The following is a 15222-nucleotide window of genomic DNA, read 5'->3' as shown; positions in this document are numbered from 1 at the left end:
TATATTTTATACATATTTTTATATATACAATTTTCTTATAAGCTGTCGCGTGGGTGTTTATACTGTCATGTGACAACCAATGCGGTGTGCCTTTGTACACGGCACGCTAAGCAGAAATTGTTTTTGTCAAATGAAGTGTAGCAAACGAACATTTGTCAAAATTCGACAACATTATGTCCTACCGGCAAAGCTGCAGTGCATTACAATCAAACACTGAATACATTGCAAACTGTAGTCACCGAGTTTATGTCCATCTAGTTTGTTGCCTAGCAACATAAACCTATCCATCACCGAGTTTGTGGCTACATAAAACCGAAAGAGATTTAATCTGTAGCCTACTAATGCAAGTTTCATAAATCAATGGCATTTTCTATACACTTCCTAAAATTTACTCTGTCCCAAAGAAGAGGTAATGTTAAGACCTAATACAGCTAGCACTGCAGTCAGATTACTAAAAGCACTGTTGATTTAATCTCAAATAGCTATATAAAATATGAAATGCACTAAAAATCCATATTGTTAAAAGCTGCGGTCAACTACCAGTGGTTCTCAACCTAGCAAGGGGCCTCAATTGTTTATATGCAATCATTATAGACCTATTAGGAACATTTTTATAACTTAATATAAAACTGGACTGATCTTACTCATTTTTGATTTGCCTACACTAAATGAGATCTAAACTGATGACACCCATCTTTTTTGCAGAACCAATTCATAAATAGGATTTATACAACAGAACTGACTTCAGCTGAACAATTACACCCTTTTCAGCCAAAATGAACTTTTTGCATTAGTCACTGTAAATCTGCTTTATTCAATACATATTGTAAAGCACTATATAAAAGGAGACCAATAGACAGACCTGGATCACAATGTGCCTGTAAATGGCAGTTCTGTCTGAGGAGCATCATGTTTAGAACACTAGGAAAGTCTATAGTTTAAACTTCAAAACTAAGATTTAATTGCTTGGTAGTGTACATTTAGCACGCTTTAAGATTAACTTTGCATGGCATAGGGAAAACAGAAGCAAGGCAAAATCTAATAGCACTGAACAAATTTATGATCTTAACCATTTTTCACTGCACCAGCAAATACAACCTTAGACTTGTAATTCATAACATTAAAAACATAACAAAAAAGGATTCTTTTAAACCAAAAAGATTTATTGAACATTAACAAAAACACGCTGAGCTGACAGGTCTGAGGAATGTCCAAAACAGTTCACATGGTCATTAAGACCAGGATGCTTCCACAGAACCAGGTAATGGAGATCCAAATCCTCATTCAGATGAAAGCAGGCCTCATTGATGGTGCTTGAGTGGAGCTTCAGTTGGGCTTCCAGCAGACTCGTGCTGAGGAGATTGAAGTGGAGGAGCACTCCCAGCTTCAGCGCACGGCGGCCGCTTTACTTGGACCTCTGCCTCATCTTTCGCCTTTTACGCTTCAGCCTTTAAACCAAACAAACATGGGACGTTATTTCATGCTTATTTCAATGCAGGAGGGACAAAGTTTTAACTCGTGGTTAAACTCACCTGCGCATGCGCTTCTTTCGCCACTAAAAGAGAACAATCATTAGTACAAACAGGTAATTCAGACGAACAATGCATATGAGTAAAACTGCACATGCGCATTAGCAACTAGCGCAATGGCTGCGTTTTCGCCAAATCGCCATGCAGCATGGCGGTTCGGAAATAAATGCAAAAACCGACAATGAATATGACTTAGTATGTAATAGTGTCATTTTTAACTATGACTAAGTAATCAATAAAACACAAGAGTCAGCTGCAAATTCAACGTGGTCCTGCGAAATATCTTCTGAGAAACAACCGACTTGTCAGGCTAGCAGAGAAGGCCCAAACATACAACATAACTGCGTGTGGCTATTCCACGCTCAAAAAAGACAAAACACTTGGAGCAAAACACTATTTTAAAAACCAAATAATTGAAACAACAAAGAATAGTTAACGCGTAAAAGCTATGAGAAATCGTGTATTAGCATCCTAGTTGCTATCAAGGGTAGCCAGATAATGACAAACCCCATTTAACGTGAAATACATGAAAGTTGAACTTACCTTCGCTCTCATGATGACAAGATAGTTCTGTAAATAAACAAGTAATGTTAAAAATAAAGCTGGATGGCAAGTAAATATCTTGGATTGTTATAGATTGTAAGTGATGTTAACACAAGATCAGCAGAGACCACTTCCTTACCTCGTCAAGCGACAACGACTTCAAGAGAACGTCATGAGGAGGACGGGCTATTTTATACGTCTCGATTGCGTCATTTTTCAGCGACTGTGAAAGAAACGTGTTCGATTACACCTGTCGATAATCATCAAATTAACGCATCACAAATGATTACACAGGCTGTGTTTATTAAACGATATATATATATATATATTCCCACTAATATGCAATTGTAGATCAGTGGCCATGTGATAGCCTACACCTATTGTAAGGGGAACTAAGTTGTTGAAACGAAAAAATTGCATTCTTGTTTCTTTCTTTCTTTCTGTCTTGCATGTTGCTGTATTTGATATGTTATGTTATAACTTATAATTAATAATATTATACAATTAATAATACATTTACATGTTATATTTAAAAATTACATTTCAATTTAAATGTATTATTTTAGTTCAGACCTTGTTTAATAAACACAGCCTTATATATATATATATATATATAGAGGCTATATTTGTGGGAATGCCCTACCTTAAAAATCTATTATATATAAATATAAACATTCTATGGTTAGGCTAAATAGTCTTGTAATATTTCATTTATTTCATAACTTAAAAATTTGTTTTTTGACACTGTATTTTCCATCTTTTATTTTATGCTATTTGACATGGACGACACTCTATTTCGGAACCGAAAAAATACCTTCAAAACAAACGATTATGCTATGAAAATCAATCCGACGGACAAATATATTATAAGGAAACCACACACACACACACACACACACACACACACACACACACATATACACACACACGCCGTTCAAAAGTTTGGGATCGGTAAGATTTTTTAATGTCTTTAACAGAAGTCTCTTACCAAGGGCTGCATTTATTTGATAAAAAAAAAACAGTAATATTGTGAAATATTATTACGATTTAAAATTACTGTTTTCTATTTAAATACATTTTAAAATGTAATTTATTCCTGTGATCAAAGCTGAATTTTCGGCATCACCAGTCTTCAGGGTCACATGATCCTTCAGAAATCAGTCTAATATACTGATTTGCTGCTAAAGAATTCATCTTCCAGAATGTGGCAGTGAGTTTTGGGAGTTCTTTTTTAGTCTATAGCTCTGAAGTCCGTTTTGCAGAGATGGACTGAAAAAGGAACTCCCCAAACTTACAGCCAGATTCTGAAAGAGGAATTCTTCAAACAGTGGTACGAGAGGATGTGGTGCTGTTCCTTCAAGAGTCACTCTCAATCTGTCTGTTTATAATGCCTATAAAAAACAGTCTTCTTGTATTTTACTACATGCACTTCACCTTGTGATACTTATTAAGAGAAGGTCGTTTTTTTTAGGATTCTTTATCTAAGTCTCTGAGATCCTGACACCTTGCACAAAAAAAAAACATGCACATTGCACATTAATTTCGGACAATACCCGTTCTTTTCTTAGGACAACTTTAACTTTTTTGATCCACTTCAAATGTTGACACCCCTAATAATATAAAAGGGGTGTTGTATATAATAATAAATATAAATATATTAGTGGTGTTGTAACAATATATCGTGTCACAATATATCGCAATAGAAAAATACAATATATATGGTGTAAAGTTCACCCAAAATTAAAATTTATATAATTCTATAATTTATAAGTTTTAGAGTTAAGAGTTTTCAAGTTTTCTTATGTAACCAATAAAAAGTGGCCTAGATTATTTTAAATATATCTAGTCAGTGACATAATAATTCTTTATTTTCAGCTTCGGAATCATGAAATTTTTTATTCTGGTGTCACCATTGTCCTGTGCATTGGGTTACCAGCACCAAGTCCAAGCCTATTTATTTACACAGTAATTTTTTAAAAACTTTTATCATATGTTTTTGAGTATCACAATATCATCGTATCGTGAGTTCAGTATCTTGATATGTACATGAGGGTATTGTTACACCCCTAATATAGGCCTATATATATATATATATACTGTATATATATATTAAACATTTTGATGATTCGGAGTAATTTGATCCTCTCATGGACATATTCCTAATCGTTTTTCTATTTATGAAAAAAACAACCATGTTTTCAATTGTCTAAATTACCAACTTGACGATTTTGCCACAGCATTTAATCATCCAACTTTAAAAAAAGCTAGAAATAACAGAGGAGTTTCAGGCGTAGTTGGAGTAAAAACAAATAGGCCTACAGTAAATTAGCAGAAAAATAAAATGTGTTGGCTCCAGTACTACACTGCAGATTTGATTAATATATTCATAATTTATTTAGCACTGTGGACCTACAACCACTTCCCTCCAACACATTCAATAAAGTCTTTCTCTGTTAATGTACAATAAGCACAAGTATTTAGGCACTTAACCACTCTTAATGTATGAAACCACAGGCGTAACTACCGGTAAGCAGGGTACACGGTTGCTTACGGGCCCGGACCCAGCCGGGGCCCCCTATCGCATTTTACTACTTTTAGTCTGATCGCATTTTACTTTATCGCGAATTTATTTGAATAATTAATGACAACAACATATTTTACTGATCATTGAATACATGTGTGAAATGGGGTTTAAGCAAAACATTTCACTAGATTTTAAAATAAAAAATGTGGACACTTCTAGTTGTCAGATTTAGTAGACCATGTCATTAGTTAATATGAACTCACTTGTGGATTCTTTACTAGGACACATTGGGACCAGTTATTGCAAGAATGGCTCAGATAAATTCTCTCTAAAAAATGTATGTCATTTTTGGTTTTGCACATGCCAGCCATTTGGTTTGACATTTCGTATCTTCTGACATTAAAACAACTTTTCCCTTTGGGGGCACTGCTTATCACATGACTGCATTCTGATGGAATCATGAATCACAGTTGTTTAGAAGTATGTACGGTAATCCAGAGTAAAAAATAATAATATTTGAGTGCTTAAATTGAAACAAACCAGGCTCTGATCCACAAATTGGCTAATTAAATTTATTAGATGTACGCTTATAAAATGGCAGGATAATTTGGTCAGTCAGTTTAGTCAAAAAAAAAAAAACAATGGTTTCAGGAGTCAGACCAATACGCTGAAGGGAAGATCTACATTGAAACAATTTTGTAATTTGTGAAATACTAGAAAATGAATGCTTAAATGTCATCTTAACATAAATCAAAGCTTACCAAATTTATAAACAGTGCTTCTATTGTAGTTGTTTGCTATATTTAAGTTGTGATGAGGCAGTTACTGCTCCAAAGACTCATTACAGGTCATCAAAACAAACTATGATAATTTCCCAAAAACAAAACAAAAACTCAATCTTTAACAGATTTCAAACAGGGATCTCATTTGCATGGACATGAATGGCACTTCACAGCAATGCTGCCTAAACAGTGCCACCATTACACTTTTATTGTTCATGATGGCTTGTACAATGACAGAGAGGGTCAAAAGAACCCCAGCACTCGCCTCCTGTAAACGCGGTTGGACAGTATCTGCCTGCTCATCCATACACTCCTCTCTAAGAGCAGCCTCATTTAAAGACAACCAATTGCAAGTAAACTGCACAAACCCTTTAGCAGTCTTATATATCTAATGAGGAGGTATTCAAGGGCTTGGCCGGAAGGCCTCTCAGTGGGGCAGGTCATAATTAGCTTTAACGGTTCTGTTCTTTGGGCTGTGCAGAGGCTCTGTCAGTCAGCTTGGTTGGCAGTGGCAGTCTATGCAGCAGCTTCGCTCTCAGCCTCCACTGGTTGTCCTGTAGCACTCTCCACATTTTTGGATGCCTGGGGACAAGAATAATTATGTAAATATGGTCAATGTATGTAAATTCTTTTTTAAGGCAAGTCATTTCACTTGGCTGACATCTTTGAAACGCCTCTTGGACAGCCACTTCAGTCACGCAAATCTGACAACAACTGTCTCATAAATTTAATTTCTAAATGCTCAAAAAACCCTGATTTTCACATAAGTGCACGTCTCAGAAAACTGACTGTTTCTATAGCACCCGGAGCTTCTAATGGCAGCTGCAGTGACGCGATGACTTTACCAAGAGGCTCTTTTATTTAGAAAGCAGGGTGTATTTCACCATATTGCACAGTGCACTTTCTCCCATTCATAGTAATATAAATAATCAGTTATTTAACTACATATATATATATCTTTGCATATCTAAAGTCTCTAATATGGTTTCATATTCACAACAAAGTACCATTACAAATTGTGTAAGCAGCTGTTGACACAACCAACCTTCTTTTTCTTCTTCTTCTGTGCCTTGCGGCTGGCTGAGCTTTGCAACAATGCCTACGGGGAAAAAAAACATGTCTCATTGTATAGACCAGATTTTCAAACTTTTTTTCGCCAAGGACCCCCAAATGTGACAGAAACAAGAAAATGTTTTACAAATATATATATATATGTGATCACAAAACTCATGGTTCGAATCTCATGTTTTTTCAGTCACGGATCGGATCCTTTTTCGGGTATTTTGACAATTTTGTGTGTATGTGTACATTTTGTGTGAATGTGTAAGGAAACGTGAAAGAGGAATCAATGCTGTGTTTCTGCACTATCAGATAGTGTGCGCTCAGATAACAGCACGGGAGTACCGAATGAGTTCTCTTTCACCTCTTCTTGTGCTGGAATGGATTAAAAGCACTTGAATATGTAAAATGGCAAGAAAACAACTTTAACTATTGGGGTTAAATTATTTATTATTTTCATAATTATACAATTTTTCAGTTGTACTTAGTTTAAACAGTTAACTTTTTTTAAATTATATATATAGAAAATTTGTTCTGTCAATAAAATGATCATGATTTCCAACCAGCCCATGGAAATCAGAAAGAAAATAATGTCAAATTCTGTAAATAACTTTTTACATTTTTTTTTAACTTACATTTTTCATAGGCTCCTTAGCAGCCCCTTGGGGTTAAACACAAACTAGTTCCCTGCGTTTAAGTCTCTTACCTTGAGCTCTGGGTCTTGAACTTCAAACTCAGACTTGTAAAGCTCTGGTTCAAAAGGCCCATTGGTGATACGCAGAGGGCCGTTTGCCATTAGCATCACTGTGAATTTAAACTGTGCAACATATTCACCTTGAAAGAGAAGAAGAGGAGACAGAAGGTTTGACCAAATGACTGTTGAAACTTTGCGGATGGCACCAAACTTCTAAAATAGTAACCGTCTTTGACCTGGTCATGCAGAAAAATCAGCTTGATGCGCTTCTCTGAGCACCGGCGTGACGGTTTACAGAGTGGGGTTTAACCGCATTATCTTCATGCTTGTTTGAACATTTTACATAAAAAAGTGAAATTTTAATACCGAGGTACTTGCGTCTCACCTTCCTTCTCATGCAGGACACTGAAGGGCTGAAGCAGCTCATGCTTGGCACACTCAACCACACCCAGCCGAGCTTTACTCTCATCCTCAAATGCCCTGATAGCACACAGGCATCAGACAACACAAAGACAGAAAGACAAGGAGAGAGACTAAATGAAATGTGATGAACAACAGAGGTGAATAGTTTGTCTTGCACATGTTTGATTGGGAGGAAAATGCACATAAACAAATAGATAGAGTACACTAAGTCAAATGCATAAATGTAAAGTGACCTGGTAAAATATTTATTTAATGCTTTCATATTATTTATTAATACATATACCATTCAGTCGGGTCAGTTTTTTTTTTAAATAAATAATTTGAATACTAAGAATGAATTACATTGATCAAAAGTGATATTTATAATGTAACAAAAGATTTACATTTAAAAGAAATGCTTTTTTTTTTAAACTTTGCATTCATTAAAGAATCCTGGGGGGGGGGGGGGTCAATTTCCACAAGAATATTAAGCAGCACAACTGTATTCAACACTGATAATAAATGTTTCTTGAGCATCAAATCAGCATTTTAGAATGATTTCTGAGGGATCATGTGACACTGAAGACTGGAGTAATGATGCTGGAAATTCAACTGTCATCACAGGAGTCACATTTATTAGAGACCAAATATATTCAGCTTGGGTCAGCATAATATATATAGCCTATATATATATATATATATATATATATATATATATATATATATATATATATATATATATATAATTTTTTTTTTGTCGTACCAACCCTAAAGTTTTGAACAGTACATATACTTAATTCTGTGTCATTTTATAAATGGAAAAATGTACCTTTTAATTTACTTTTATATACATTTTATTCATATTGATATTTATCCTTTTTTAACTAAATTGACCAATTTATCATTTGGCAAAAAAAAAAAAAAAAAAATTGACTTAATTTTACACTCAAGTAACGTTTAAACATGAAATAAAGAAACCCTTACATTCAATTTGAAAGTTATACATCTTTTTGCTCTTTTACGTTTGCATTACTGAATTATGGAGAAACAGAAACAGCTCGAGGGCTGTTGTGAAAATTATAGATCATACTTCTCTATTTCCTTTAGTTAAGTAGCAACGATTTAAAAAACAATTTAGCTTTTATAGCCAGGTTTACCTCTGTGATTTACCTCTTTAATAAAATATTTATTCATTTAATTTTTAAGTGGTTGCCCTTCAATTAACTAAAGATACTCAACTAGTGATAGCAAAAATATTCAATCGTGACTTGGACTGAAAATAAATTACCTCAGAGTAAAGGGCATGGCATCAAATCGCCGCTCCACCTCACTGAAGAACACCCTGGAGGTCTTCATCTTTAGGCCATACTGCTTACTGGGGTCTCGCTTGTAAACGGTGGTCCTCTGCCCGGAGTCTCTAGCCTGCAGGGAGAAAGAGAGCGAAGTTATCAGCTATCTATGGCATGTTAATTGTAGACATTGAGGGAACAGTGACACTAAGAAGAGTCATCACCTTTCCCTCTCCAGTGCTAATGAGCACGTCCACAGCGTACACCTCATGCACTTCAAATTCTGCCTTCTCATGGTCCTTTCTTAGAGCAGACAAGGACAGAGAGCATTTAGCATAGAGGAACAGTCAATCATTTTCCAAAACAATCTAGCGCTTCATCGTCCTGACCTTTGCTGGTCGGTGGGGTTTTGAATGATAGTCTTCTCCCCATCAATGACATGCTGCTTTAACTGATGAGACAGCATGCCTGTGTAGAGAGACAGAATGAGTTTTAAAAACCACGCCATGATGCTTTAACAGTGAGTGAGTTCTGGTTATGTTCAGCTCACCCTCAATGGCCATGCATTTGAATGATTGGGCAATCTTGTTCCAGGCCTCTGTGACCTGAGTGTTCTGAGAGACAGAAAAACAGATGATGAAGAAAATATTAAAAATAATTTTCGGTAATTGAAATTAAGTTGAAATAAAATAAAACTATTAGCCAAAAAACCCTTGAACTTAAGATGTTGCCTTGGTTCAATTTTAAGCTGTTTAATAAGTTGAAATGACCAAAATTACATTTATTGCTAGTATTTCATGATAAAATTGACAGAATTTGAAAGCTGAAAGTTTTTTTTTAATAGATTACTCAAATTAACAAACACACTAATTGTGACAATTAAGTAGGCTACAAACCTTACTGCGATAATGGATTTCTGCAATACAAATAAAACTATAGCCTAGCCTACTTATTGTCCAAGTGATTATGGCATTATTATGGTCTGTGACACTGGTTCAGATTCTGTGTAAAGAACAATTCTTTGTGACTGTATGTAGTGCTCAATTTGGAAAAGCAATGAGAAAAATTCTGTCATCATTTACTCAATCTCATGTCATTCCAAAGCCATTAGACTTTCGTTTACTTTTGGAACACAAATGAAGATATTGAAAGTCTATTCTATACACTTAAAAACTTTCATAAAGCGATTAAATCCAAGTCTTTTGAAGAGACACAATCAATTATATGATGAATAGACTTGGTTACAATCACTGATCAATGTTTATATGTGAATAAAATAATAAATTCAATCCGTTTATCATAGAAAGCGACTCTTCAGAAGACTTGGATTAATTAAACTGCTCGATTCATATGGATTTCTTTTAAAATATCTTTATGAACATTTAGAAGCATTAGAGTGTTAGGTGAATAGACTTTAATTAGAGGGAAAGAAATCTCTCAGATTTCATTCAAAACATCTTTTGTGTTGCAAAGATGAACAAAAGTCTTCTGGTTTTGGAAGAATATGAGGGCGAGCAACTGATGACAGAATTTAATTTTTTTGAAAGTGTATGTCATCGTCTGAGACAGCAGAGAGTAGCCAGTTCAGCAATGAGGTTTCTTTACAAGGATAAATTAAGAAATTATGTTTACTTAATTTTTCAGTAAAACTTATGTTATTGCAAATATTATTGTTACTTGTACATTGTGTCAGTGTTTTATTCGCTGAACTAAGCTTGCTTCCTTGCACGAAGAGCAACATAGTAACGAAACGCGTTTGTCCGTTTAGGGCTACTGTAGAAACATGTCGGCGCTTTTCAATGTAGGGGAATCCGCGGTGTATGTAGAAAGAAACTGCTCATTCTAAGGTAAAAAAAAATATAACAGTTTATTAAGTAAGGTCTTTATACACCACTGAAAACTTCTTTTTCATGGTAGTGACGAAACGCACTCTGTAGCGCTAATTGTTCGCTGTCGGCTACGGTAGAAACATGACGACACAATATGTCGACCTCCATAGAAGGGGGTGCCTGTGGTTATGGAGATATAAATGTCTCATTCTATGGTAATAAAAACATAACAGTTCATTATGCAAGGTCTTTATACACCACTGAAAACATAGTTATGGATCTTATATTGCATTTCTGTCAATGGATCCTCTGAAATTTTACACAATGCAACTGAATTTAAATGGAAACTGAAAACATATATGAAAAAAAGCTAATTTGAAATATTAAATATAATTAAAAATAATACTAAAATAACAATGATTAAACATTATTTTATTAAATACCATTCTCCCAAGATATTGTCCTTGCATGCAGACCAAGGTTATTGGTTAGCTTCCACAAAGGGAATTATCCATTTTATAATAGAGAATTTATTGTGACAAAAAAAGATTAAAATCATTATTCATGAGGATGTTATAAGCAGTTATTTACAGAACCAGACTGATTCTATCTAACCTGATTCCCAGGCTTAACCAGCCGAAGAGCAGCTTCTGCACACAAGTTGGCAGCTTTGATCACATCCGCTTTCCGTCCTGTCACAGGATTGTCCTAGAAGAACACCAAATTAAACGTTAGTGCAAGTTTAAACAGAATGTGGCATCCACAAAGAAGAGAGACATACCTTGGTTGCGCCAACTACAAAGCTGTGGGCAACGTTGGAGATGAAGCCATCCACATGCACTCCAAGGTCACTGTAAAAACAGAATGCAGTAATGAGGAAATGTTCTAATAACCAGATGAATATATTCATATATACATAAAGCAGAAATAATACCCACATTTTAACCAAGTCACCGTCTTTAAGGGTGTAGTCTGGATCGCTCTTTATTGGTGAGAAGTGGCACACACAGTTGTTCACAGACACACAGGTGGGAAAGGCAATCCCTGTCACACAAGAAGAATACCAAATATATATAAAATCAAATACTTTTATAGTTACAAAAATACACACATATATAATAAAACAATAAGAAATAATTTTTCTACATTTTTTTTAATTTAAAATAATTAAAACTCACCACAATCAAGATTTTAATGAATAAAATGTAATGGGAAAACACTGGGTTTTCAGAAACATTCTTACCTTTCTTTATTTCTTTTTCCTTCTTGAAGACCTTGGCTGTTTCGGCAGTGATGAAAGCGTCTCCTTTCTCACACAGACTGAGGACAGACAAACCAGGCTTGGCTGCTTCGATGACAGTCTTCAAAGCCTCTGAGGGGAAAGATTTCACATGAAACAACAAAGTTTCCCACACAAAGGATTTGGAAACCCTAACTGTTACATTACCTAAAGCACTATGATCAGGTCTGAAGGAGATCAATACACATTCAATCTGTAAGCACTTCTAAAAGGAACCGTGACAAACAAAATGAAGACTGATATTTGCTGAAGCTTTCTCAGCACCTGGCATTAAATTTACTTGCAGACAATACTGGACTTTATGACACACAGACGACTGTAAAACTCTACAGGAGAAACGCCGAATCACAGGGTCATTCGCCACTCACTCTCATTCTAAGGAACAAAATGCAATGAAAGTGAATGGTGACTCAGGCTGTCAGTCACATACATTCTGTCAAACATTTCATTTTTTCGGGTTCATAGTCATACAGATTTAGAGCAACCTGAGAGTGAGTAAAAATGACCGAATTAAAACTTTCTGGGCAATCACTTTATGTCCATACGTTACAACTAAAGCTAACTGGCTAACCCGCTAGCCAATATTTAATAACATAAAATAACCCAGTTAAGATTACAAAACATATTGTGCTGATGCTTGTCGATACGATTTCAAGTTACGCCAAGTCAAATAAACATAAATGACTGTCATCGATGGCAATCTCACTACAGCTCGCAGACACATGGCCGAGCGCTGAGCTGAACCCCCGCTCGGTCAAATTCAACCCTTAATCGCACATAAAGCTCCAGAATCATCCTTACGGTTTGCTATGTCGGCCCCCATCTTGTACTTGGTGACCACCAAGTCATCAGCAACGGTCTGCTCTTGCTGTTCGTCGTCTCCTGACATGCTTGTCAGTGTTGGGATTCAATAGGAGCTCGTAGTCGTAACTTTTTCCCTCGCTTCGCTTGTAGGATGATGGAGCACAGCACGCTTTAGATCTCACAGCCTGCGCCACCAGAGCAGCCGTGGAAACGCGCAAGATGGCCGCTCACTGCACTGCTCTTCAAAATAAAAGTCACAAACATGCGGACGCACTGATAGAGTGACCTCTGCGGGACCTCGAGGAATTATTAATAGTAGCCCTTATAGGCTTATCTCATAATTTTCTAGTTCGGCATTTTACTATCCCATATTATATAATATAGACATGAAAAATTCAAATTTATGAAGCACTAAATCATAATTATGAGATAAAGGTTGTAATTTGGACTTTCTTTGTCATAGTTATAGATTGTAAATAATATTTTCGACATTTATGTCATAAACATGATTTTACTAAATCATTTTTTTCTTATGTGGTGAAAGTGTGGTTTCATAGAATTTAGCCAATGTGTGTGAAGAAAATAAAGAAAAACCAAGGTAAATATCACTTGTAAACAATAGTTTTATTGTGCACTTTTCAGTCGAGCTGTCATTTTGTCAACAACTGAATAATTATTTTATTGCCTCCATCAGATTTTATGCAGTCTCAATCCTCAGAAAACATGCACAAGTTTCTTTTATGACACTAGTTTGGACTTTATCCCCTGGTTTCACAGACAAGGCTTAAACCTAGTCCCTGACTAAAATGCATGTTTGAGCTGTTTTAACTGATAGAAACTTATATCTTAAAATATGTCAGTGCCATTGTTTTGTCGCAAGATTCACACCAGTAATGTTTTTTTCTAAGGCACATTTATAAAAGCTACTTAAATGTCCTAATTGAACTAAGGCCTAATCCTGGCTTTGTGAAACCAGGCCTAGACGTGCCTTTTTTGTTGAGTACATTGTTGTTCATGAAACGCTTCTAAATCTGCTATGTATTAGACTAATCTAAATCAAATATTGAATCCTAAATTGTCATGTCTGACTTAAAATTTACCAATTTCGTAGATATACTCGTAGACAACAACATGCAAGATTATGATTTTTTATTTAAATTTTTTTTTTACAATATATTTATGACATTGTCAGTTCACATATCACATCAGATTATACAATGAATAACAATCATGTAAAACAAAGCAAACATTTTTTACTCTGTTCTCCCTTCCATCACCCCATCCCCGGATGTAAAAAAAATAATAAGAAGAAATAAATAAGAAAAAAAATGATAAGAAAAAAGAAAAAAGGGGGTAGATTTTACAGATACCTAAATCAGGTAGAGTGTTTCACAGATGTATGTAGAAGATAATGATGTTACTAACTCCCACAGAGCCTGCTCTTGTTGTAGCAGATTACCAACATTAACATTGTGCCTTAAGAAGTTAGTAAAAGTTCTCCAGACATCTTCAAAAGCATTTTGTTTATTTTTGACAATCTACGTTATCTTTTCCATTGCCATATTTGACGTCATTTCATTAATCCACATTCCAATTCTTGGCTTATTGATATTTTTCCAATTAAGAGCAATTATACCGTTAGCTTGTAAAATACACATCTATGAATCTGACCTCTTTGTTCTATAAGGGATAACTGATAGGATGTATACACAGGATAAAAAGCTTAGGATCCAGTGGTAGTTTCTTGGATAGAATTTACTCAATTATATCAATAATACCTTGCCAAAAGGGTTTCACTTTCACACATTCCCATATACAGTGGTACAATGTACCTCTCGCCTCGTTACACTTTAAGCAGGTATCAGGAATGTTATCATTGAACTTGTGCAACTTAACAGGAGTTATGTTTGTCCGCATACGCCATTTGTACTGCATGAGTTTTAAGCGACTGTTGACTTTCTTCATCTGAGCCTCCTTACATGCCTCATTACAATCTTCTAAAGATATTTCATCATCTTTACATAATCTTAGTTTTGATTCTGAGGATTCATCAGACCCAGACACAAACAAGTCATACAAAGATGAAATTAAACCTTTATCATAACAATGTCCTATAATTACTGCCTCTGAAGATTATGAGTTTTGATGTAATGAGTGCAGACTATTATATATAATATATAAATGAAACCCGATAAACACATAACATGTGAACAACAAAAGAATATCTTTATTTCAGACATACCATATCAAAATGTTCTAGAATCAGTTTAGTTTTAAACCCCAATTTTCTAATTTTGCCTATAGATTAATAACATATGCAAGAATCTGGCTCACACAGAACTGGAGTTTTTAGTTCAGTCTTTTTATCTAGGATTAGAAAAGCATTAATTTGTCATTTGGACACATTCACGCCTTTAATGTCTGATCACAGCAGGCAACCCTCATTAATATTTTTGTAGCCTTATCA

The 15222-nt window shown here is 35.1% G+C and overlaps 1 protein-coding gene and 1 long non-coding RNA gene across 2 annotated transcripts; both read right to left on the bottom strand.

The window, feature by feature from the left end:
- Positions 1 to 1145: 1145 nt before the first annotated feature.
- LOC143725499 (uncharacterized) lies at positions 1146 to 2300 on the bottom strand. The gene is made up of 4 exons (XR_013198237.1): positions 2212 to 2300; positions 2073 to 2099; positions 1533 to 1555; positions 1146 to 1448 (listed from the first exon to the last, which is right to left on the bottom strand). It is a non-coding gene; the product is annotated as an uncharacterized LOC143725499 (long non-coding RNA).
- A 2854-nt stretch (positions 2301 to 5154) lies between these two features.
- Positions 5155 to 13006, bottom strand: pa2g4b (proliferation-associated 2G4, b). Its single transcript, XM_077218632.1, has 13 exons — positions 12753 to 13006; positions 11895 to 12023; positions 11590 to 11695; positions 11433 to 11502; positions 11267 to 11359; positions 9373 to 9436; positions 9212 to 9290; positions 9047 to 9125; positions 8822 to 8955; positions 7517 to 7611; positions 7144 to 7271; positions 6424 to 6477; positions 5155 to 5960 (listed from the first exon to the last, which is right to left on the bottom strand). The coding sequence occupies exons 1-13, from the start codon at positions 12838 to 12840 to the stop codon at positions 5895 to 5897; spliced, it is 1185 nt and encodes a 394-aa protein (XP_077074747.1). The 5' UTR covers positions 12841 to 13006; the 3' UTR covers positions 5155 to 5894.
- Between the last annotated feature and the right edge of the window lie 2216 nt (positions 13007 to 15222).

This window comes from Siphateles boraxobius, unplaced genomic scaffold (assembly GCF_051911475.1).
Source record: "Siphateles boraxobius isolate OS27281-9 unplaced genomic scaffold, OSU_SipBor_1 77, whole genome shotgun sequence".
NCBI classification, from domain to species: domain Eukaryota; kingdom Metazoa; phylum Chordata; class Actinopteri; order Cypriniformes; family Leuciscidae; genus Siphateles; species Siphateles boraxobius.
Note: the sequence above shows the minus strand (reverse complement) of the source record. Positions and strands in the feature narration are given on the sequence as shown.

Bases quoted from the DNA above. Each gene is read 5' to 3' on its own strand.
- pa2g4b (XM_077218632.1), bottom strand. From the start codon at position 12,840: ATGTCAGGAGACGACGAACAGCAAGAGCAGACCGTTGCTGATGACTTG. The intron at 11,360-11,432 runs GTATGTCTCTCT...GTGTTCTTCTAG, and splicing joins TTGTAGTTGGCGCAACCAAG to GACAATCCTGTGACAGGACG. The intron at 9,291-9,372 runs GTGAGCTGAACA...CTCTCTACACAG, and splicing joins CAAATGCATGGCCATTGAGG to GCATGCTGTCTCATCAGTTA.